Genomic DNA, 24,713 nt, shown 5'->3' with positions numbered 1-24,713 from the left:
CTGAAAAGAAACATTCTATATTTCAATACCTACATTTTTAAATAGACAAAATTAAAAGAAATAACAAATTAATCAAGCATATACAAGATGCAGAAAGATTCAGGCGTCACCTGCATAAAGCTTTTTTTAACAACTGGTGAATCCCACGATTAATTAATGCCAATATCTTTTTTCAGCTCAATTATTTAACCTGTTTTAACGAAGCATTCTTTAATGAATGGGGTGGGGAGTTGTTTAAAAATGTTTAGCATACCATTGTTAACTGAAACAATAACCCACTATTTCCTCCAGAGGTCACAACTGACGTGGACTATCCATCTGTTGCTGGACATATGTGAGTCTCATCTTTTATTAGGCAATGACCTGCATAAATTCTCAACCAGACAGAGTACTTAACCTATAAAGAACTATGTAACGATAATTCTAACGACCTCATTACTGATATTTAAAGATTATGAATATGATGGCATACTAAAGAAGTTACATTAAAACTAAAAATCCCATTGAAAATGAATATTTTGCAAGACATCTAGGTATTATAATGTTCTTTTGGGCATTTCGGTAATAATGTCATATGCGAAAATGTATATAAATGACATTTAAAGTAAGCAAAATTTCAGGTGACTAGATAAGTTTCACATGACCCACTGACATATTTTCATCACTGCACGCTAGAGGGCGCAATATTAGTATATTAGTGCATTTTTATAATTTAGTCTAATTAGCGCGTTAGATTAGAACCTGTGTGTATTGTCGTAAATGTGACTAAACTTAATTACTACAGTTTTGACTAAATTCAGTACGTTCTATACGTTTCAATTATTGTGACTGAAAATTCGCAAAATATGAACTTCTTAACTAATCTCACGTTATCAGCTTTACTCACAAAAAATAGCATTGTATTGTTTAGAATTAATATGTAGATAATTAAATATACATGATTATGGTTAAATATTGAAGGTCTATTCTAATCTCTTTTTTACGCATTATTTTCCTTCCCTCTCGGTTGCTCTGGGTGACGCTACATCTCCATGGTTGCAGCAGGGGAATCTCCGCTCTCGCGTGCGCACACGCACCCGTACACACGCGCGCACACGGGTACACGCTGAATCACATGGAGCGAGTCTGACAAATCTGTGAGTATGAAAAATCTACATGAATATCGGCAGAAAGTCACCTACCACGACAAAACTATGTGTTTAAGAGCTCCGTGAAATTGCGTGTGCTCCGTTGATCCGCGCCAATTTTATTTTTGACGATGGGTAGCGCGCGCTGAGTGAATAATTGTTTGGTTTCGGGGCTGTTATAGTCAATAACTTCTCGCGTATATTTGATACGTCATCGAGTTAAATAAATGCAAGACGTATTATCTTATGAATGTGGTTTTTATGCCGTGTGGAAAGTTAATTTGTCAAGGAAAGTGGCCGTCTGCTACCGGCGTTTTCAGAACAAAAGCGTTGAGGGGCTGTTAGCGTTAGCGAGCTGCTAACGGTGTGTGTGTGTGGAGGTATTTCTTTCACGCAGCACCGATTAAATTAAGCACTCGTGTTCGTGTTTAGTTAAAAATTAAGCAGCACCTAGATAATAAACGTATCTCTATTGTTCTGTGATAGAAACTCAACCCGTTTGTGTATAGAATGGGGCACAGCTGGACGCATATCAGCATCCATCTATCGCGTAACGATGGAGAAAGTAAAAGAAAACCTCTCTTAACTTTGGATATGCATTAAAATTACTTGACAAAGCGGACACGTTTATTTAGGTTTATAAATAGTGGCGCACAATAAAAGCAACAAGTTGTGATCAGGCTCGGTTTGTGCATGCGTGTGGTCTCTTTGTCTGGTATCCTGCCCGTTTCAAGTCTTTAAACCTTTACCAAAGATGCACCTTTTATTTGCACGAAAGCGGGTTTCTGTCACTCGAAAGGCCAGGTGATCCAGTTCTGCTTAAGTTGCGATTTGCGTTATCGGGAAGAGATGTTCCCAGATTAAAGAGCTCTGTTGTGCCGGGTTATCTATCCCGAGTTCATGTTTCAGTTTTTCTTCACAGCTGTAGCTGACTGTTTTTAAATGTATGCTGGTAGAAGGGAACAAAAAGCTGTCGTTGCTGAGATGTGATCTGCGTGGAGAGTCCGTCTTAAGCGTTCCAGCTTTCAATTGTGTTTTGTTGGCTTTGGCACAGAAGGAGCATTTCTGCTGCTTTTGTGTTTTGGTTTGTTTATGACTTTAACTTAAGGTGCTGTAAAATCCTGAACAAGCATTTACAAGATGCATATATTTATACAAGACATTTGAGCGAGTCAGCTGACATGCTTTCAAGGTTCAAATGTTTGATTTGTAATTTAGACATGAAAGAGTCCGGTGTTGTGACATGCCAAACTCCATCTAAAACATTTTAAGTATATTTTTTTTGCATATAAATTAAAATCACTTGCCATGTTTTTTTTTTTTTACTTTGCTACATTACGGTTGCATCGCTGGACTGTTTAAAGTGATTTCCTCCCTCATGTCATTTCGAATTTATAGATTTCATAACATGAAATTAGTTTTCAAAAATATTTTTTATGCATCAGCTATTCATTCAACAGATGCTTTTAATAAACTGCTAAAAGAAATCATTTTCTTACTCGGTATTTTAGTTTTGTTTTCCAGTACAATTACTAAAACATTCTTAAATCAAGATGTATTTACTTGAGAATCAAAATGACTTAAGATACTAAGCTTTGTTTTATGATAAATGTGTCAAAATTAAGTTAATTTGTTCTTGGCGTAAGAAAAATAATTAATTCAAATAGAAAGCGTGATTTACACGTCTTAAAAGCGATTTTCCTTCCTAGATACGAGAATGCTTTTTTGCTATTCGGAGACTCACTCTAAATATTAAAACTGGCTTGCAAACACAATCTCTAGGCTTTTGTGGGAGATGGTTCTGATAAAGAGGTTCCCGTCATTTCTGGAGAAGTGAGAAATTCTCAGAAAAGGTCAACTCCTGTTGTCTGGTATTTGACTGCAGGTGTTACGTAAATGCAGTCTTTGCGTCTAGTAGTTTTACAGTCGAACAACCTTATGGTATGTTTCTTGGAACTCGTACGTGAGCCTGCCATTCCTGCATAGTTGATTTGATTCGCTGCCGTTGCTTTTAACTGTTCATCTAAGCAAACAAACATTGCGTCATCTCTCTTCGCAGTGGAAATGTCCTGTAGGTGCAGGCCAAGAGGGTAAGCCCACCTCTAATCAGTCAGGCAGGAAGAGTTTAGGCTGGGATGGGTTTCCTCCTACCTGGCGTGCACTTCACGCTGCAGGTCACCAACCCGCCCTGCTGTTAGTAATGGAATGTTGGAAGAGTTTCTCTTGGCTCAGTATGCTGAAATTGAACTGATGACGTAAACTGCCTCCATGGGGCAAGGGGTGGCTTCCTCCACGGCAAGCGAGTTACTCCCCTTTTATTAGGAAAAAGTGAGTGAAGCTGGAAGCTTTGTAAGAAAGGGAGAGATTATAAAGGGGTGGGGGGCGTTAATGTTTTCTTTGATTTAGCCTTTTTTCTGTTTATGTTTCCCATTATTTTAGCACCACCTCAGCCTCCCCGTCTGTTTTCCATTTCAACACAGATGCTGTAGTTTGTGTTTTCTTTATTAGAGGGTTACTTCTGTTATTCAACCCGAAGCGCAGTGGGTCTAATCAAAGCAAGCTCCTTCATTCGAGGAAAGTCGGCCCCCAAGGGTATGTGACATTTACCCGGCATGCATTTACTGAAGCCTGCTGCTGGGAATTCCTCCCTGAGAACAAAGTCGCGCAGGGCCGGAGTCTTAGAAACCTGTTACTCGCTGCTACATAATAGTAGTAGTTTCATAGAAGAAATAAGCCACAGGACTCTCCCACTGCAATTCTGCCTGTCAATCAAAATGGCTTGATCTGACTTTACCGGTGCCTGGCAGTTTCTGGCTGCCTGACAGCTACATAAAGAGGCGAAAGAGGGAAGAGAGTAGTAGAGGTTTCAGAACTGCACTGTTGCCAAATAAAGGGTTATGCTGCGATTCCCAGAGGAGCTGTTGTCCCCGTTCTCTTAAACTGGCATTTAAGGTCACTCTTTGGGTTCAGAAAGCACAATACAGTCATGTTTGCTGGTTTACACTTGTATATGCAAGCATTGAGTACGTTATTGTAATAGGAGCCATTTACTTCAAAGCGAATAAGACATTTTTAGTCAGATTGCTAGTTTATTTTTAATATATTTATGCTATATTTATTTTAAAGACCAACACTTTTTTGCACTAAATATTAGACATATATGAACACGTAAAAGAAGTCCCTCTTAGAGGTTTTTTTTTTTTTTTTTTTAAGTCACAAAAAGGTTTTTAACTATTTGCTGATGCCAATGTATGTTAACATCTGGTGTAAAGGGGCCCTTAGATGTGAGTCCATTTGATCTCTTTAGTTCGGATGTTAAAAACTTTTGATGTGGAGAAAATATTATTTCAGAAAGAACATAATAAAAAAGAAATATGAGAAACAGGTCATACTGGTAACTTCTTGAAAAACTAGTCTGACTACATTCTCTTGTATTTTTTTCTGCTAAGGTGGAGATGCCACTTTTGGGCATTCAGTTTGATTTTTTTAATTGACAGTTAAAGATGTGTAATGTTTTAAAATTATTTCTGTTTGAAATAAACACAGTTTAAAAGACTACCAAAAGCATTAAAGCAACTATAGCTGCAATTGAGCTTTAGGTTAAATAAACACAAAGAGTTTGTATGTAGTTCCAGAATAGATATCAGTCAAAATAAAAAGCGATTGTGCATTTGGAGCAATATTCATCCAGTTGTGATTTATGTTCTCTCTCTCTCTCTCTCTCTCTCTCTCTCTCTCTCTCTCTCTCTCTCTCTCTCTCTCTCTCTCTCTCTCTCTCTCTCTCTCTCTCTCTCTCTCTCTCTCTCTCTCTCTCTCTCTCTCTCTCTCTCTCTCTCTCTCTCTCTCTCTCTCTCTCTCTCTCTCTCTCTCTCTCTCTCTCTCTCTCAGATGATGCCGTAATGATGGCGGGTGGAAAATATCTTTGTTTATCCAATGAAATCTCTGAAAATGAAACTGTATCCACGGTATAGCAAAATCCATATTGTGGCACAACATAATACAGTTACATATCCGTATAGCACCCAGCCCTACTCACTGCTCATAATTTTTTGCAATAAAGCCCGCTTCATCTTGAGTGCACACATTATGCAGGGGGAAAAAAACCTCAGAATTGATTCTGAATCACAGATGCATCAGAGAATCTTTTTTTCTCCCACCCCTAATAACTTGATCTATGCCTAAAAACACTTTGGGATTTAGTCCCTTATATCTTGTGGATTTTAGCATCTGTTTGAAAGGTTAAGATCGTCCTCTTCTGATCATCTTGTGCTAAAACAATGTTGTTTTATGTTTAAGATGTGTGGTTTAAGTTAGTCATCACCAGCATATGTTTTTTTTTCACTTTCTATACACACAGACAGAGGGGATAATTTCCTAAGGCTGAATGCTTTCTTAATAAGATTTCTCCATAATTCTCACACTGTCTCTTAGGTGATCTGCTCGAGATCTGGACACTGTGTGTGGCTGCGTGTGCTTGGGGTAGTTGAGAGGGAAAAAAAGGGTGGTGAGTACCTCACAGGGAGATAAAGGGTCATGGTGGTGAAGTCAAAAAGAGAGAGCAGGATAAACTTGATGGAGAGAGAGATAGAGCACAAGCTGGTGTCTGAACACTCCCAGGGGATTCCTCGTGGCCAGCGTACAGAGACACAATGAAGGGAAATGCTTCCTGTGGGGATCCCATAGAGTTCTGCACAACTGTATCTTTCTTTTGTGGGAATAGTTCTATGCAAGCATCATTTCCATTCATCTAGTGCAGGGCTTGCAACCCTGTCTCAAAAAAAACAAACAGTAGTCCACAGGGCAGTTGGGAAGCCCCTGAGCTCCAGTGTAAACTGTAGTTATCATATGTTTTATGGATTTTGAGGTGATGCAGTATCATGATTCTCTCTCTGGTTTTCTCATGCAGTTTTCACACACATACATGTCATGCATGTTGGACAGTTGATTGCAGTAAACTCAAAGTGCTTTTACGTCATCTTGTGCTCATATTTGAACTGTTTAGATATGAATCAATCTAAAATCCAAACAAGTATCTGATTATGCACCAGCAGCTGTGTCCAAAAAGGGCTGACCTGGAACCATGGTGACCTCTGAGAGAGCCAGTGTTTATACTGATCCATCCAGAGTGAATGGGTGCACGTAGACCTGCCATGTGAATTAGTGTGATTCTTTTGGACTGTGAGATGCTGCGACTTTTTTGATATGGACAGATAAATATAATAGTTACTTATTTTTACAATTTGAATCGTATTAACTTTTTTTTTAAGTGAATGAAAAACATGATGTTGGGTAATTTTCATGTTTGGGTGAAATATTCCTTTTAAATTCTTTACTGAGGCAATCTTATGTACTTTTTGAAGCAACTGATATACTCTCAACAATAGCATTTGCCAACTGCCATTAAATGTCATTTTTAGATGTTGTTCTCTGTGTACTGTGTACCTATGTGCCTGTTTAGTGCTTTGATGCAACCTGTGTTGTTAAAAGCGCTATATAAATAAAAATGATTGAAAATGATTGATTGTGGTAATAATGAGTCAGCAGTCTGATTCTGCATCCTGTAACTGATATGAGCTTGTATCTTTATAAACACAAGACTGACTTCTTGTGTTAAAGTGCTTCAAGTCCTGATAGCACCACTAGGACATAGACTAGTTCCTGACCTTTTGGTGTGCAATTTTGATCTTCCTCCATTGGCCGCAGATGTGGGACTATCTTGGGCAGATCTTTCATGCAGGTCTAGATGTAATGAGCGATGGTGTGAAATGTACAGGCTGACTGGCAGTAGACAGATGGGGCTGTCACTGGACTCTTGCTTTTGAAAGGAGATGGGCCTGAAGAAGTAGGACATGTTCTTAAAGGCACACCCAAAGGGGCTTGTTAAGACCCATCTGTAACATAAGTTATTTCTATCATCCTTGGGAGAATCCACGAGAACATCCAGTGACTTCTCAGAGACAGTGATCGACACGTTTCCCAAATGGGTTTCATTGTTGTTTGATAGAATGTTGGATGCGGCTGTTGATGCTTTCATTCTGAGTAGATGTTGCAGGGTTCAATAATAAGCATTCCATGTGTCATGTTGCTTTTCCACTGCATGATACGGTACGGTTCACTTTTGGGGGGTTTTCCACTGGGAGCTGTACCTGGTACTTTTTTTAGGTTCCAAGCGTACTGTATCAGTACAAAAACATACAGCTAATAACTGATTGGCTGGAAAGAATAGTCACTACCAGCGTCATTGAACTTGTGCAAGACGCACACAGATACACTAGATTTAAATCAGAACAGCCAGTGAAAGAATGAATGCAGCTGTTTTGAACGAGCGAACCTTCTTTTAATAACCAAAAAATGTTTGGTGGTCTAAGGAACCATATTATTCAGAAGATAAATCTGCCAGTTATTGGTCTTGTGTGTAATTGTCTTGCAAATTGTACATTTTATTACACGCCGCACAAGTTATTTAAACGTTATTTATTACTAAATATTGTTGTTGTTTTTTTTGTTTTACAAAGAAATAAAAAATATTAATCTTGAATGATTATTTGATATGATATAGCCTAAACATATGTCATTATATATGCCTGAAAAAAGTACATATTTGTTCCCTCATACAAACAGAGATTGAGAAAAAAGGTGCTTTCTGTTCTCTCCGAAACGTTTACACCCTATAACTTTGCTTTTATTTAAATTAAAATAAAATTATTACAAAACATGTGCATTTAAACACATTTTCCCTTCCTATCTCTCATTTTTCTATCACCATCATGACTCCTAGAAAGGAGGTTTCTGAATAAATTGCAATTACTGTTGTACTCTTGACTTTAGTAAGCGTGCAGCAATTTACATTTAGAAACTGGACAAAGAAATTCCCAGGCAGCATGCCATTGAAGGAATGGTTTCCATTCCAAGTCTTTACACGCTTTGGAGTCTGCTAATCGGATGCCATGCTGATGCTGGGAGCTTGATCATTTTTATAGCAAAAGACCCCATATCAAATAAATATGCTAAATTCAGTCACTCAGGTTTTTTTATTTTGTTTTAATTCATGACAGTTTGTTTTCTGAAAATCACAGTATGTGAACCAGATGATTGTACAAAAGTATATACAGCATTTGTTCTCTTTATATAGATGTTTCATGTGTCAGCTGCAGGGGTGAACACCAGGCGTGGAGGAATCTTTTGCTTAAATCTGGTCTGCCAGCTGGAAAAGAGTCGAGTTTCGATAGGTGGTGACTAGGGAGCCTCCCCAGCATGCACGCACAGCATGTCTTCTGTCTCCGTTTCCTCCCGTGAACTCCACACACAAGAAATGAAAGGAAGGCTTAAGTGAAGGTGAGATGCATTGTAACACTTTGTGGCCCAGTAATTATATGGTTATGTCCTGCGTGAGTAGCAAAGCACCATGAGCAGCACGGTTGGAAACATGCCTCAGATGTTTCTGAATTCACTGGACCTCCTCAAAGGCTAGATGGGAACTATGCAAAACAGCCTGTAGTCCTTTCTGCATGCGAGTTTGTTTGATGAAGGTTTACAAGGCATAGTTCTTTGACCTTGAGAGTTCTACAGTTTTGGAAAAGTCACTCTTTGGTAAAATACTTTTTATTTATTTAATTTTGACTGTTAATAAATACATCCTAATTGGTTTGGAATCTAAATGCATTTGAGCTCTAAATATACATTAAACATGCATTATATAATCACCACCCTTCAGTCAGATTTACTGAACTGAAACTCCTTTTTATGCCATTGAAATTGCCTCATGGCAAATGTAATGGATATATGTTAATATGCATGCCAAACTAACCTTTGAAAATGACAAAACCTTTAAGAAAACATTTTAAAATGACATTTGAGAAGTGAGTTTTATAGACGAGTAATATCAGGCAAACTACACAAGTTAATGCAGAATGGTTGCATGGAATCCAATGAGAGATACTTGTAATGTATTTACTAGATTCTTGAAGATATATCCAGTGTTTTCCTCTCTGGAGAAATGACCTGTATCAGAACTTGCTTGGAATGATCTGATTTGTTTGAATTGGTCATGTGACTGGAAAAGAGATGATGATGATGATGATCATCTCAGTGTTTAGTGTACAGGGATTACAGCACTGCTCGTATCTCTTCTGTTATGAGGGACACTGGGTCCTGCAGGTCAGATAGGATAAGGATAAAACCCCAGATCTCTTCTGACATCACGGGGATGTTGCTATAGAGAACAAATACCAATGCGTACACTTTTGTAGTTTGTAAAACCAATTTTCTTCTTTAAATCTTGTTTTAGTTTCTGCAAATACTATAATAAAGTTTAGTGCTGTTAGAGACACTTGAGAGTGAAATGTTCTTCTGAAGTCTAGATGTTATTGATGCCATCTGGACATAAGCACTATTTCAGCTTTGTGAAGTTGAGTTTTATCTGATCTTTGTCAAAATATAAATCGATAGTTTAGAATGACACGCATTTGAATGTCTCGGAATGTGATTTCTAATTTTGTGTAGATATGAATAATGATTTTGTCAGTCTGTTTACCTCCGTTTACGCAGTTGGAAATGCCGTAATTGCGTTTTACATCCAGCTTTCCATGTGGTTTCGCTAACTGCATATGCTTGCATTATTTCTGTTTAAAATCAAAGGATTGAGTCCTCTTCATGTGGTACGGTTTTGCCCTTAAAGTACTTCCTTATGCGTATCCTTTTGCCTGGTAACAAATTGCACACCACACTTACATGCAGTGCAACATGTGCGCGTGTGCTCGTGTTTAACGTGCACCAAAGGGTCACAATAAAAATTTGATCTAGTTTAGGGAGTGTCTGCATACTATTGTTGAATTTTAAACTGAAAATTTGTATAGTTTAAAAATATTTGACCAAAAGAGGATATGAAATCACAGTTTGACCTCTTGGCTCAAAACAAAGAATTCATACTTTAAATGTCTTTTCTGTGTGATTGGAGTTGTTGTGGGAAAGTAAAGTGTAATGTCCTAGGTTGTAACATCATGTCATGTTGTCGATATACCAAAGTAATATTGCATGGTTAATGCCTTAAACGAATGCACTTTATAGGAAATTGGACCAGTCCTGGTCTTGCCAGTTTAGTGTCTTGATATAACCAGTATGTATATTTGTTTTGGTCATGGTGACCTTATCCTAGTGCAGCGTGATCTTTGCATGGTGTTAAAGGTAATAATTGTCAATCAATTTTACAACCTGCAGTTTTTAAAATAAGCACACTAGGGTTTGTACTGGGTGTTCTCATTTGTCAGAGCAGGATGCTGGCCAAGGTCATGAATGTGAGAGAACACATTGACTCTGTATCTTGAATGCACCGATTGGAATAAAAATGATATAAAATATGCAAAAACAATTATGCAAAATTAGCCTAAATGTTATGTTCAAGGAAAGTTTTTTTGTTGATATTGAGGGCATGTTGACTGGGCAAATGTTTATACTTAATTTGTTTGTAAATTCTGGTTTTGGCTTTCCTGTTTAAGTCACTATGTTGCATGAACATTCTACCTTAAATATAATTGTTTTAGAAATCACCTCTGCCCCAGGGACATCTTTGAAGCAACCACTTGCATTGGCAGATTTTTTTTTTATATTTATTGTCAGTTTGAAAAAGTTTGCCATCAAATAGTTTTTTAATTTAATTTAAATTCTGGGTATAGCACCTGTTATCTCAGCTCCCTGGAATCTTTACTCAGATGTCCAACCTTATAAAGTTACAGGGCAAAGAAATGTGTGTAAGATTAATTATTTTCTTCCTGCTAATTATTTAATCCAGTTGTAAAAGGCGAGACCTTTCTGAGTGGCTTTTTTCTTAGTGGATGCTCATGTTTCAAAACAAGTGCTCAGTTATCTTTAACTCCCGACCCTTTTCATTTCAGATCTGGCTAAATTTAATAGGTGACAGCTGGCAGAGGTATATTTAGAACACAGGTGGCCATGAGAGCCTTCCTGCCCTGCAGTACCTCTCCAGTCAAGTGCCGAACCGAGGCAGAACAAAGCCAGCCCAGTCCTCAACACACTCTCACCTGTCAAATACAGGTTCAGCCCCGCCAACAGGAAGACACCTGCAGACCTGTTCAATGAACTAACACCTCCCGCACTCTTTGAGTAGTGGCCATGTCATTGAAAATGCATTTGGTTTTCTGTCCATATGAAATCCTTAAATATACGAGTAAGTGTTAATGTGTCTGGTCATTTTTGATCTCAAACATAATTTCAATACGGTCTTTTTTTTTTTTTTTTTTTTTTTTTTTTTTTTTTAATCTTCAAGGCAAAACTATCATGCCCAGCTTTGCTGCCAAGGCATGATCCAGAAAGTGTGTGGTGATGCTGCCAGTGTGGCATTTGCTGCCCATTGGCATTGGCAGAGCTTGCCACGGGAGCTCTTGTGCAGAGGTTACTTGAGCACAGCTGAGTGGGGCAGAGGGGAAGTGTTCCATATCGCTTCTTACCTTCAATAAACATTGCCTTCATTTAGCAGCAGAAGTTCTAAACATTCTGTTCATATCCCCCTGAAACTCTAGAACTTGAGTTAGAGTCTGGAGATTTAGTAAATGTTACAATCTTTTTGTTCCTTTTTGTGATTTACGGTTGTTCGTATAAAATAATTGGCTGTTGAAAAAATACCTGCATGGTTCAGTTTAAGAACAGTCTGCTGGGTAAACAATCTGTGGAGGATTCTAGAACCCAAGTGTTCCAGATTGTTTACTGTGGCAGTTGAGTTCCCTTGGCAAGCCACTTTTGTCACTTTTTTTGTTTTTGGTTTTTTGGACAAAGTAGAGCCGTCACTGCAGGCTCAAGAGGTAGTCTGCTTCTTGTGGTATAGTGAAAAAGATGCTGATCCATTAACCAAATTTTCCGAACCTGTGAAGTTTCATAAAATTATTAATTAATGAGAATAATACATTTTGCCCAAAATATTATATAATATAAATTCATTCATTTTTAATTCCAAAATTAATAATTCTTCATATTCAATCTAGAATGTTTAATATGCTGCCAAACGGCCTTCAGCTTTGACAATATTCACAATATACCATTTTGTTCTATATTGCTTAAATAGATTCCTGCACTTTCTCACTTTTTGGCCCAGATGAGTCATGTGTTGTGTTTGTTTAATCACTTGGAACACTTGCCCTGGATGATGTCATTTGCATTTAATCCTTCAATTAATTGGCCTTTTTGAAGTCTAGCCAGGACTTCTGGGAAAAAAACTAAACTTTTTCTCAGTGCCTATTGTGTAAACCTGTTTATAAAAGCCTTATTGATCACAGAATCTTGTTAATTCAGGATCTGTTGGTGAATGCTAGCATGGTAAAGTTATTTAATAAATTTTTCTCTTTCTCCGGTTCATGTTTGCCATCTTAAATTTCTTTTAAGGAACAAAATTACAGTAAAACAAAACAGACTGCCAGCAGTTAAAATTAGCGTGCATTCATAGGTTGGAGTATCTATATTTACCCCAGAACCAACAGAGCACCTGAAAACACACTACACTAGTGCCCAGAGAGGCCTATCCAACCTTCAAGCTTTATGTAAAAGGATTTGGCTCAAGATGTGCTAAGCCCTCAACAAGCGTGGCAGGGTAACTAAGGGGTGGCAGTCTGTGGAGAGTCTTTTTTCTTATCTGTGTTAAATCCTACATGACATGATTTACATGATTTGGGTATTAGAATGATAACCTCATGAAGAAAAAAAATGGTATCAAAATAAAATCTCTGACAAGTTTCATCCAAAAATGAAAATGCATAATTTATTCAACCTCATGTTAGGCCTGGGCAATATACCACACAATATATGCATGCACATCTTGTTAGTAAAGCTGGTTCTTTGATTAGCGGGGAATCTGACAGGCTGCTCAATATCGCATTCAGTTTCAGAGGTGATTTGTGATACTGAACCCAATATTACATAGCCTGCCAGTGAACTTCGGATCTGTGTTCACTGCCATTTCATTTGAAAACCGGTAATAGAGATTTTACTGTTAATCAAAGAACCAGCTTTACTGACGAGATGCACATAAACATATTGTGCGACATATTGCCCAGCCCTACCTCATGTCATGACATCAAGTAGATGTTTTGAAGAGTTTTGTTTTCTGGTCCAAACTACAATGAACCCATTTTATTTTGTTGGATGTATGAATGAAAGTAGGAGTGAAAATCTTAAAATGAAAGGCCAGAATATAAAGGTACGCGAGTTTTATACCGCTTGCAGTCCAGTAAACTTTTTATGGAAGCACTTTCTTTGTGTTCTTGTTGCAGTGTGTTGTATCTCAACCAGCCACTAAAACGTTAGACATGAGCGTACGTGATCTACCTATTAGGTTCATTGGCCATGCTATTTTTATATTAGGATAGAGCGAGAGAGAGAAAGGTGGGGGTGGACTGGTCACCACTCCTCCTAAGAGCATTACGAGTACATTTGTTTGTGACATTAGCGGAGTGTGCTGTCACTGTCATATGGCAAGCCAAGGCAGCCTCGACTGGTTTAGAGCAGAGACGGTTATTCCGGATTGCAACTGTTCACCCTCCACTGTTCCCAGCAGAGTCCTGGGCTTAATCCAGAGCAGAACGCAGCCTGTCACAGAGGTAAAGGGGGGGGGACTCTCACGAGTCTAGGGGAAGATCAGACACAGTCGTTTCTCATGATTTTCTCACGCGTTATTGGGAAATGGCATGTAACTAAGGTTTCTTTACATTTTGCTTTTTTTCCTCACTGGTGTAGTGTGTTTTTGATATGTCTACCACATGAAGTTTAGGTGGATGTTCTTGTTAAATGTCTAAAGTGTTTGAGAAGTTAGCGCAGCTGAACTCAGTTTGACAGTGGAGAAAAGCAATCTGCTGTTAATGGTCTGCAGTTCTCATTTTCTGTTCTATGTGTCATTTTTTTTTAAAGACGTGTCACCCAAATATGAAAATTGTTATTTACTTGTCCCTATGTAGTTCCAAACCTGTGGAGGGTTGTTTCTTCTGTGGAAAAACAAAGGATAGCCTAGACGTTACATGTCATTTGCATATTTTTAATATTTAATAAAGTCAATGGTGACTGACACTTGCTCTAATATCTTTAAACATCTTAGGTACTGATTTTATTTTGGGGTGAATTGTGTCTTTTAATTGGAGCATCAATATCTTTGTTTTAAATTGTGCTGTTGTTGTGTTGTCCAATGTATTGAGTATCCTCATCATTAGTGCTGTAAGAACATGTTGGGGTTTTTTTGCAACCGGTTTATCCATTGTAATGCTAAATTTATGTTCACCAAATTCAAGTGTCTCTTTTGTGTTATTCACCTTTTTCTAAGTACAAAAGTAAGTTTTCTTAAACTTTTCTTAAATGTCATAATCACCCACTTCTGCTTTAACAACTTAAATATTGGAATTTGTGATTTTAGTTTAGTTGGATTTTTGCAATTTTAACATTTGTCCATTTAAATCCAAAATCATTCGTCTATAAACATGGCGTTTATACATTTTTATTTATTTTAAATCTCTTAAATGTTTTATATATGATACTACATAGAACAATTTTATATATGATTGGTATATAATTGTATAAAATGTTTTTTCTTTCTGCCTTCTCTCAACAGCTTTCTTCTCCAGCTTCTTGTTCGTTAATGGAGTTCCGGCAGGGCAGCGGTGATTACTGCCACGCCCAACATCGCATCGCTTGATCACGGGTGGACATGCCCGAAATCTGCCACTGAATGTTCAGAGATACGCCTTCTCTGCTTTTCTCTTGCTGGTCTTTCTGACTGACCACTTTGCTGTGCGCCAAATGGGTTAATTGGCATCGTGGCACCTGGCATTTAGCTACCAGACTCTGTTCCACCCATCTAGCTGCCCCGCAGAGTGTCCCTATCAAGAGGACAGGGAAGACGCTTGTCGCCTCGATTTACCAAGAAAGGCAGCTTTCAGATTTACGTACTGATTAGTAGTGATTTGTCACAGAGGATCCTGCAAATCCCTGACACTTTCACTGTGATAGTGCATCTGCTGTAAAACTGCTCTAGGTCAGAGTAGTGCCATACTGTGAGTGGAGCTGTGTGGATCCTGGCCCGGATTGGGTGCTCTTTTCTTCTGTAGTGTGGAGGGACACCAGCATGGCCAGGATGAACCGTCCGGCTCCTGTCGAGGTCTGCTACAAAAACATGCGCTTCCTCATCACGCACAACCCAACCAATGCATCACTAAGCAGCTTCATTGAGGTGAGAAACATGAAAGATGACATACTTGCTACTCTGAAAAATAACTGCAACTAATCTCATGTGACACATAATGCCACACATAAATAGACCACAACCAAGAACAAATTCAAAAGGTTTGTTTAAAATCATAAGTACTTTTACAGGATCTGAAGAAGTATGGGGCAACAACAGTGGTGCGTGTGTGTGAAATCACCTACGATAAGACACCGCTGGAAAAGGATGGGATTACTGTTATGGTGAGATATTTTTCTTTAATATATTACCAGTAAATGTCATCCGTAAGGTATTTTTGATTTGTAATACTGCATGGGATTAATGTACTTAATAAAATATAAAGAGCAATTTTGATTAAATTAAAAAAAAAAAAATTACCTATAAATAATATTTTATCATTTTGTTAAAGCAAAAAAACAGTAATTGGCTAATAATCAGTTAACACATAAAAAATGGTAACAGTACATCCAAACATGCGTACAGTATATGCACTCGTACTCAGTCACTTGCAAATAATAATCATGGACAGTTTCCTGATCATGCCAGTGTCACTCCATGCCACCCTTCTTTTAATTAACACTCCTGCTATGCTGCGGTGATGCTGCTCTAATTAGTGGTGCTTGTGGTAACGAATTAGAGGCTCTTTTAAAGCCTCTGTCTGGATTCATGTGTAGGATAAAGTTCATCCTGGTTATCACAAACCATATCTACACTGCCCTCGGTGCTGTATGAATTGGCCGCCCAGTCATGTGATATGATGTCACATGAAGTGAGATGAGGTTGCTTTCTGTCTGGTGCTCTGAAGGGTGCTCCATATTTGATTACTCAATCCAATAAAATTCTGCCAAACATCAGATCTTTCTCTGCCTTCACCTTTTTTTTTTTTTTTTTTTTACCACTTGAATCCATCATCCACATATGTTTTCAATTTAGCTCGTCAACATTTCTCTGTTACCATGACAGCCAGAGGGGAGCTTGATCTCTCTCCCTCTGCGCTTTTTATTAAGTCTCATACAACCTTGTGTCCTTTCACTCTGCCTGACTTCTCATTAAATAAGACATATGCATTACACTACATATTTAACTTTGATTTCTAGGGGAATAGCTTTCTAAGCCTCCTGGATTGACCCAAGGCCTTTGAGAATTTATCCAGCATGCTGCTGCATCCCAGGCTTTACTTTTAAAAACTCCGAAGTGAGAAGTTATGTAAATGTTTCCTCCTCTTTGCCATCAAGAGAACAGTCAGTTTCCACAAGAGAGAAATTCTATTGACTACAGAGCCTGTTTGAAACATCACTGCTGTATTTATGCTCAGCTGGACAAGATGTAATGCTTCAGTTCATGGCTCTCCATCAAAAGAACATGAAGCTTGTTAAAAGCATGACTGCATTAATCTAGACAGGATTTAGTGCCTTTGTTTATTTTGTGAATAACTTCAAGAGCTGCTTCTCAAGATTTTGGACGACCTGTTTGAATACTGTACTTGGTTACTTGAAAGTGTGTATTTTCTGTATCAGAGTCACAAAATGTAATGGCTAAATTGATGATTGTTTTCAAACAGGTTTTGCTGTATGCTACTCCATCTGCTACTGGTTGGAACAAGACAGATCTCTCTCTAAGCTCACACTATTTGTTGAGCCAGTATTGCTGTAGTCAGGCTACTCAGGAAGTTTAAAGAAACCGAATAATGTTTTCGGATATAAAGCAAACATGTGCGCTACTGTTCAAAGGTTTTAAGGGCTTGCTTTTATTTAGGAAGTATACATTAGTGATTATAAATAGAATGTAACAGAATTTTTCCATTCCCAATAATGCAATTCTTTTAAACTTTCTATTCATCGAAGAACCCTGACAAAAATTCTTAGTTTTCACAAAAAAATTATGCAACACAAATGTTTGAGTGCCACATCAGAAGCTATATTAATGATTTCTAAAGAATCATTTGACAGGAGTAGAGTGGAATAATGGCTGCTGCTAATTCAACTTTGCTATCACAGAAATACAATTTAAAATATGAAAATAAAAAGGTTCCTTTTTTTTTTTTTTTTTTTTGATGGATGGTGGGCATAAGACAGTATTTTTTTTTTTCCAAATACTTACAAAATATCATGCTTGCTCCAAACCTTAATTGCATTGCCTTGGTTGTGAAGTTTCTCAGTACAGCTGTCCTTGTATTTTTAGCTGGTGCAGAAGAAGGGTTTTAGTGTAGGAAACATTCTTTTTTAGCTTTAAAAGCGAAACATGTAATTGCTCCACCGTCAGTACTGGTGCAAAACAGAAAAATGCAAAATGCACATTTTCTTCCATTGTTCAGACACGTCCTGCCCCACTTTTTCACAAATGATGCAGAAGAAATGTGAAACAGTTTGAATGGTTTTTTGAATGCCACAATATTAACTAAGAATAGTATACTTGTTTTTTTTCTGCATTTTGACTTTTTCTGTTTGTTATAAACTGATCACTTCTGCGCTTCATAAGAGGAGATGAGGCAATGGTTTTGTATGGGGTCAAGACATGGAATGGGATTTCCTTTCTATTTCACTGAACTCCAGATGGACATCCTCCTCATTTTTACACCACTGGATCAGGAAAGTTCAGTGAACTTGATAGGTTGCGTGGTGTTATTTCAGTGTATGATTAACCTGTGGATTTTAGATCGCATTTGTTTCTCAGAACAAGCATAAGCTTGCTAAAAAGTCTAGATGCACTGTATAAAACCAAAAAGTATAAATCGTAAAACTTCTATAGTTCATGAAAGTTTCATTCTAAGAAAACGGATCAGTGAGCGGATTTGTTGACATTTGGGTGCCTTATGTCAGTATTCAATTCACCAAAGTTCAGGTTTTAAGAACAAGAACCCCTTTAAAGGAAGTAATGAAAGTGAAGTGTTGGTTGACAGCAAACAGGTGCCTCAAATCTCTCCTGCTCTCTTGTAAGCAGAAGCTCGAGTTGCTGGAGGAATAGCAGGTATGCGATTCGAGGAAAATGCCAGGGCCTTTTTCCACAATTAGGCCCCACGCTGCTGGTTCTGGAGTTGGTGTGCCCTGGCAAGAGTACAGAGCACTTCCATCTTGGAAAGGACTCTTGGAATTAATAGCCTACTGTTGACATACCAGACAAGGAGGGGCCTATTAACCTCTTAGTGGATTAAAATGTTATTTTTAAACCAGGAGATTCTCATAGACAGTCCTCATAGAAAATGGTCTCCTCAGCTCGCTCCCTATAAATGTCCCCTTTTCTCGGAAAGCAGCGATGCAAAACACCATGCTCTGTTTGTCAGTGTATTTTGACCCAGCACATTTATGTTTTTAAAACATCATTCCGATTCAGTCTTCCATGAAAAGCTGCCTGTGCAAAGAAAAAAGTCTTTAATATCTGTATGCTAGTCAGATTGTGCCTGGACTGTATGTGTTTGTTCGGATCTGGTAAAGCGTTTAGCATAACCCACATTTCTCTGAACTGTGAAAGTTGTAGCATTCTATTTGTTTTAGTGTGAACCATACCTTTTTAAGAACCTAAATACTTTGGGGCAGCTTATTGAATAAGATGTGATCATTGCCCGTTTGCAGGTTACATAATACAACATTTCAGATGATTCAGCTCTTGCACACGGTGTTAAATCGAGCTGTTCATGACACATCTGATTGAGCCGGTAGAGTTGACAGGACGAGTGCCATGTTTGCTGTTGCAGAACCCGTGAAAATCACACAAGAATTATCAAAGGGATTCGCAGACTGCTGTGAATCTGAGATGATGCATAAAGCTGAAACTTTATAGAGCACCATCTGCTGGTGGTGACCGGAGTCATTTATTTCCCTTTAACTTGGTCCCTTTTGTCTTATCTGCTAGAATTTTGCGTCTCCCTTTTAAGAGTATTTCCCTTTCAGTTTGATACATAATAACGTACAGACACATTGTAATCTGTAGTGATTTATAGATGTGAACTCACCCACCTTTTTCTTTTCTTTCAGGATTGGCCTTTCGATGACGGCGCACCTCCTCCTACCAAGATCGTGGATGATTGGCTTAGTCTGCTGAAGAATAAATTCTGTGAGGATCCAGGCTGCTGTGTGGCTGTGCACTGTGTCGCTGGACTGGGCCGGTGAGCGTCAGGTCTTCCTGTTAAAGTCAAGAATCGAACATAACTTCATCAAACAGTGTTTCCAAACAGTTCGCACTGAATTTATTTAGATATTTTTCACTAATATTCTGCTGCGAAATGATATGGCAACTTAAAACGTGTTTGAAACATATTATTTGAAACATAATTACTACAGTATTTTGCTAAAATATCACCTTTGGTCATTTACAAATTGGTTAAAGAAAATCGGCCTAGCATGTGTAACAATGCTAGTATGATTATTAAACTATAATTAGAAGGATTTAGAGAGATATACTCTTTTGTAACAATGACCATTCAAATCAGTTTTATTGTTAATTAAAATAAACTGCTTAATTTTTTTACTCTGGGGGAAAAAAGTATAAATCTTACATGGGGGGAAAAAAACGTTTAAAATAAGTAAACTTAAGTTTTAGTCGAATTACTGGAGGTATTAAAAATCAAATGAAAAATATTAAAACAAAATGCAAACAGAAAATATATATATTTTTTAAATCTAGTTATTAATAATAATAATAGTGCATAAATAATACTGGTTCAAATAAATCTGCTGTGCTTTTAACAGTATTCTGTAGGCGCAGATTCCGTGTAGTCCTAGTAATTTCCCAGCCTGCTGTTGTGGCTGTTCAGAAGTTGTAGACGTGCAAATGCTAATCTGAATTTGATGGGTCAGGCTTTATGTGGCTCGCTTCTCTCTCTTACAGAAATTCTCAAACATATCAACAACCTTTCCCAGGATCTGTTGCTCTTTTTCCCTCAGAATGCAATCAAGGACTGTGTGTGTAATATCTCTGGCAGAGCTTTAAGCTGGCTCGTGTTAGTGTAGTGTTTGAGTTCTGCTGTTTACATTTGGTTTCTCATCAATTTTTTTTTTTTTTTTTTTTTTTTTTTTACCCCAAATACCCCTTAGCGACAGGCCTCTCAGTCTTGGCCCGTGTTCTCTGCAGGTCAAACCCATTCTCCCTGCCTGACCGTTGTGTGCCAAAACCAACCGTCCAAACGGACACACAATATTAATCCAAGTTTATTATTCGAAGCACAAAAGGTTGACGTCCGAAGACGAAACAGGAAACGAATGATAAGCAGCTCTCTTAATTGCTCCTTCATATCTCTTTTCAGCGAGGGATCCTGGTGTAGTCACGGTGTTGCCCTCTTATCTGGCCAGCTGTCAAAACACACAGACCTTAATTAAACTGCGGCGCTAGAATTGTTGAACCAAACGGTCAAATGTGGAGGTTCTACATGAATGATAGGCTAATGGCTGTCCAGTTTACCCTGCCTGCCCTCCCTCCACTTTGACCCCTGACTGCTTCTGCCAACAAGTTAAGCACCAGCCTCTCTGACGTAGGTTGCAGCTCCTGTGGGAGCCCTCAGCAGTTTTTGACTGGGAGCCAATGTTTGCTTTAGTAGGATGAGTTTGTGTTGTTACGCATTGGAAAGGGCCACACTCAGGAGACTTCAAAGCTGTCAGGACCTTGAGTGCAAACGGTAAAAATAGAAAAGGTCTCTGACGGGTACTGACACGCAGTAAAAATCTACATTTATTATATTTTAGTAAATCTGAGACTAAGATGAGTTCACCCTAAAATTATGGCATATTTTACTCGCGCCCCGTTCTAGGTGTATATGACTTTCTTCTTTCAGACGAACACAGTCAGAGTTTTGCGTTTTGTTTTTATCCTGGCTTTTCCAAGCTTGGTAATTTTGAATGGTTTTGATTTTGAAAATACTTTGACAGAGGTTTGATGTTTGGGTGAACTATCCTTTTGTCATCTACTCACCTTAATTGTATTTTAAACCTATACGAATTAAAAAATTTTAATAAACTCTTTTTGAATATAAATTGGTAGTTGGGCTGTGTGGGTCTATATATACAAGTCTTGAAGCCATATAGTAGCTTTTTGTGATTGACACTATAATGTAAGCTATAGAGTAATGCATATTTCCACTCAAGAAATATATATATGCTGTAACTGCAGACCTGTTCTCACATGCATTAGTTGGTATCCTTGCTGAGAAGGGCTGAATGGGTTACTTTTCCTGGAAAACCTATTGTTTCTAGGGGCTGTACACACACACACACACACACGCAAGCTGTTTGAGGTGACATTTCCTGGTATTAAACGCTGTGTGTGTTGCAGGGCTCCAGTGCTGGTGGCTCTGGCACTTATAGAGAGTGGAATGAAATATGAGGACGCCATTCAGTTGATCAGACAGTAAGTATACATTACATCTAACAATACATTACCAACACCTTGCGGCAGAGCGATGCAACACCCAGACAATACAGTGAGCAATTCAGTACAAGCACGGTACATGATTGAGTACTGATACATGACAGACAGTGCAGATTGTGCAGCAATAATGCAGCTCATTGTACAGCACAAACAAATTAGAGCAAATTATGCAGGCAAGAAATTATAAATACAGTTTGCACTAATGGCACTATGAAATATTAGAATAGCACACAACAACGCTATTGCATTAAAGAAAACAATTCAACTAAAAGTGCTTAAATTAATGATTTTATATACTCTTTGAAAAGTGGGGACATCGGGCAGTGTTCTGAAAAGTCACTTTCACCTTGTCATACGTGTCATTATACAAACTCATGTCCTGATTCGTCACACACGCACACTCCTTTTCTATATCTAAATTAATATATTGATATAAAATATATTAGTATATTAATATCTTTTTATATAGCTGTTGATGTTTAACATGTATACATATACTGTTTGTATAAACATGCATATGTTTAACATTAATTACAATTTAAATGAATTAAAAGAATACTGTTATAAATGTATTATTATTGACTTAAGGTTTTACATATCTTAATTGTATATGTACATATATTTTTCATATCTCTTTTTTTTGTTAACATAACTGACAACCATTTTTTTTTTTGTTTTTTTTGTTCCACAGGAAACGCCGGGGCGCAATCAACAGCAAGCAACTGACGTACCTGGAGAAGTACCGCCCCAAACAGAGACTGCGTTTCAAAGACCCTCACAACCACAAAAGCAAGTGCTGCCTCATGTGATCCGGTCTCACCAGCCTGCCACTGAAGGAACCATTCACTCATGGACTAAACCAGACTAAAATTGCCAATCTAGTGCATTTGAACTCTTGCTACAATTCAGGAGGGGGAATTCAACCCCCTTTTGGTGTACATGTCAGACCCCTGCACACAGGGTCTTCACCAGCTCAGGGCTGTTAAAGACGAGCCTCTTGAATTTTGTCTTTACACACAATCCCCCCCACATCCTCACGGTGTTCACAAATCTATTGTGAACAGCTAACATAAGCCCGATGCACACACTTGTGCTACCAGCCGTCACACTTTACCAGCAGCACACAGTCCAAAGATGATGGCCACCAAGCCGCCTGCTCATAGAACTCAATCACTGCTGTTATTGCTCATGCTTTTGTATGAAACTGCTTGACTACCCTGTTCTTTCTCTTTTGTAATTTTGACATTTCAGAATGCATGTCGCTGTAATTTTATTTTTGTTTTTTTGAAGGTTGCGTGTGGCCTAACCTAGCTTTTTTTTTTTTTTTTTTTTTTTTTTTTTTTTTTTCCTCCTCCCTATGTTGTATCATGGATTCATTTTTTTTTTTGCACCACTGGCTGCTTATTAATAGAACTGTGGGCACCTGGATGGATAACCGCACACTTTGACCTGACTTCCAGGTTTCTGGATGTTTTAGCTGCTTTGAAATCAGGTTTAAGCTCATAAAAAAAAAAAAAAGAAATGAAGCTAATCTGATACACTTCTGTACCACTGAATTGCAGCAGTGATCTCGGACAAATTCAGGAGTAAGCACAATTGTAGCTCATTAGTTCTGTTTTAAATTAACACAGCAGCCACAAGAGGGAGTTGTCACATAATGCATTTCATATGAATTTTTATTTTTTTGGACTTGCCTGTGTTTTTTGTTTTTGTTTTTTTGCTATTTGCACGCAGTGCTCATGCGTGACTTTCTCACTGACATAGCTGTACTGTGGACACGCTTATTGTGGAACTTGAGAAGGAACTTTTCGGAGTGAGGCCTAAAATATTTAGTTATTTCTATGTTGTAGGAAATGAAATGGAATTGCAGGATCTCTGCCTAAGGAATGAAGGAATAAAAGGTAATGAATCTATGTCAGGTACTGACATGATCTCGCATGCATCGTCAACCTGCTAATATGAAATGCATAAGACCTTGGATCTGGGATGGCGACATATTTCTCTGCCTTTGAAATCCGAAGCAAATATTAAGGAAATATCTAATTAAAGAGGTTATTTGCTTAATTGTGACTGTGAAAAGGATAAGCAAATACTTGTTTCATGGATTAAGGTTACATTTGCAGATTATTATATTCATTTGGGCTCATGATTACCTACAAAAGCAACGGCTGGAAAACAGACATATTTAAAGTTAAGCTCACTTCAATTTAGAGCTGAGCTTTTAGACAGGAGATCAAGCGTTTATCAAGTTTGCATTTCTGGTTTTACAGTGGGTCCCATTTAAAGAAAAAAGGTATGAATAAAGCAGCTCAGTGTTGCTCAGATATATAAGGGCTTCTCACGTACTGTTTAGTCACTTTTATTACTGTTGAGTGTCTGCATTTACAAATCTGGAATGTTTTGATGAATTGTGGCCTCAATAAATGTAATGGTTCATCTTGGAATGTCTCTGGAAACCGATGCGATCAGCAAAAGAACAATCAACGGTAACATTTTCAGGAATATATTTAGACATCATCGTTAGTCCTGCTTTTGTGATGAAGGATGGTGCAAGACTACACCCCAGGTCTCAAGTTTATCCTGACCTCGTGGTACTGAAGACCAAGACATCCACGAGAATGCTGTTCGAACAAAATAAGAAACTGAATGATACAGTGTCAGAATAAAAAAATCGTTTCTGTAACTACACCGCGACTCCATAGAAAGATTCACTGATCCACTGGTTTCCTGATCATATCTGAAGTGGCCTCTTTGATATTAACATATTGTATTACACGTTTTTGTTAAACAGTGATACATTAATGATCTATTATTCCCTGTTCATATTTAAAGTGATTGACATTATTGTATTATTCATAATTTTTCAATGCCAAACAAAAAGTTAATTGATGTACATATTGCTCTTTTATGAAATTGGAACAGATATTAAGTCTGAAATGTGGATTAATTACAAATTAATAAAAACCTGTTATTTCTCACGCGCATATACCAGATTTTGAGTTGTTATTGATGCAATT

General features: G+C 37.9%; 1 protein-coding gene across 3 annotated transcripts; it reads left to right on the top strand.

The window, feature by feature from the left end:
* The first annotated feature begins 1,028 nt into the window (after window positions 1-1,028).
* Window positions 1,029-24,680, top strand: ptp4a3b (protein tyrosine phosphatase 4A3b). Of its 3 annotated transcripts, XM_043261485.1 has the most exons (7): window positions 1,046-1,136; window positions 8,260-8,462; window positions 14,728-15,345; window positions 15,489-15,581; window positions 19,311-19,441; window positions 21,601-21,675; window positions 22,388-24,680. In XM_043261485.1, exons 3-7 carry the CDS (start codon window positions 15,241-15,243, stop codon window positions 22,503-22,505), a joined length of 522 nt encoding a protein of 173 aa, XP_043117420.1. In that variant the 5' UTR covers window positions 1,046-1,136; window positions 8,260-8,462; window positions 14,728-15,240; the 3' UTR covers window positions 22,506-24,680. The 3 variants fall into 3 exon arrangements, with proteins under 3 accessions (XP_043117421.1, XP_043117420.1, XP_043117418.1); XM_043261486.1 differs by lacking the exon at window positions 8,260-8,462 and having other exon boundaries at window positions 1,029-1,136; XM_043261483.1 differs by lacking the exons at window positions 1,046-1,136; window positions 8,260-8,462 and adding an exon at window positions 13,569-13,729.
* Window positions 24,681-24,713: the final 33 nt, after the last annotated feature.

Source organism: Puntigrus tetrazona, chromosome 16 (assembly GCF_018831695.1).
Source record: "Puntigrus tetrazona isolate hp1 chromosome 16, ASM1883169v1, whole genome shotgun sequence".
NCBI lineage: Eukaryota > Metazoa > Chordata > Actinopteri > Cypriniformes > Cyprinidae > Puntigrus > Puntigrus tetrazona.
Note: the sequence above shows the minus strand (reverse complement) of the source record. Positions and strands in the feature narration are given on the sequence as shown.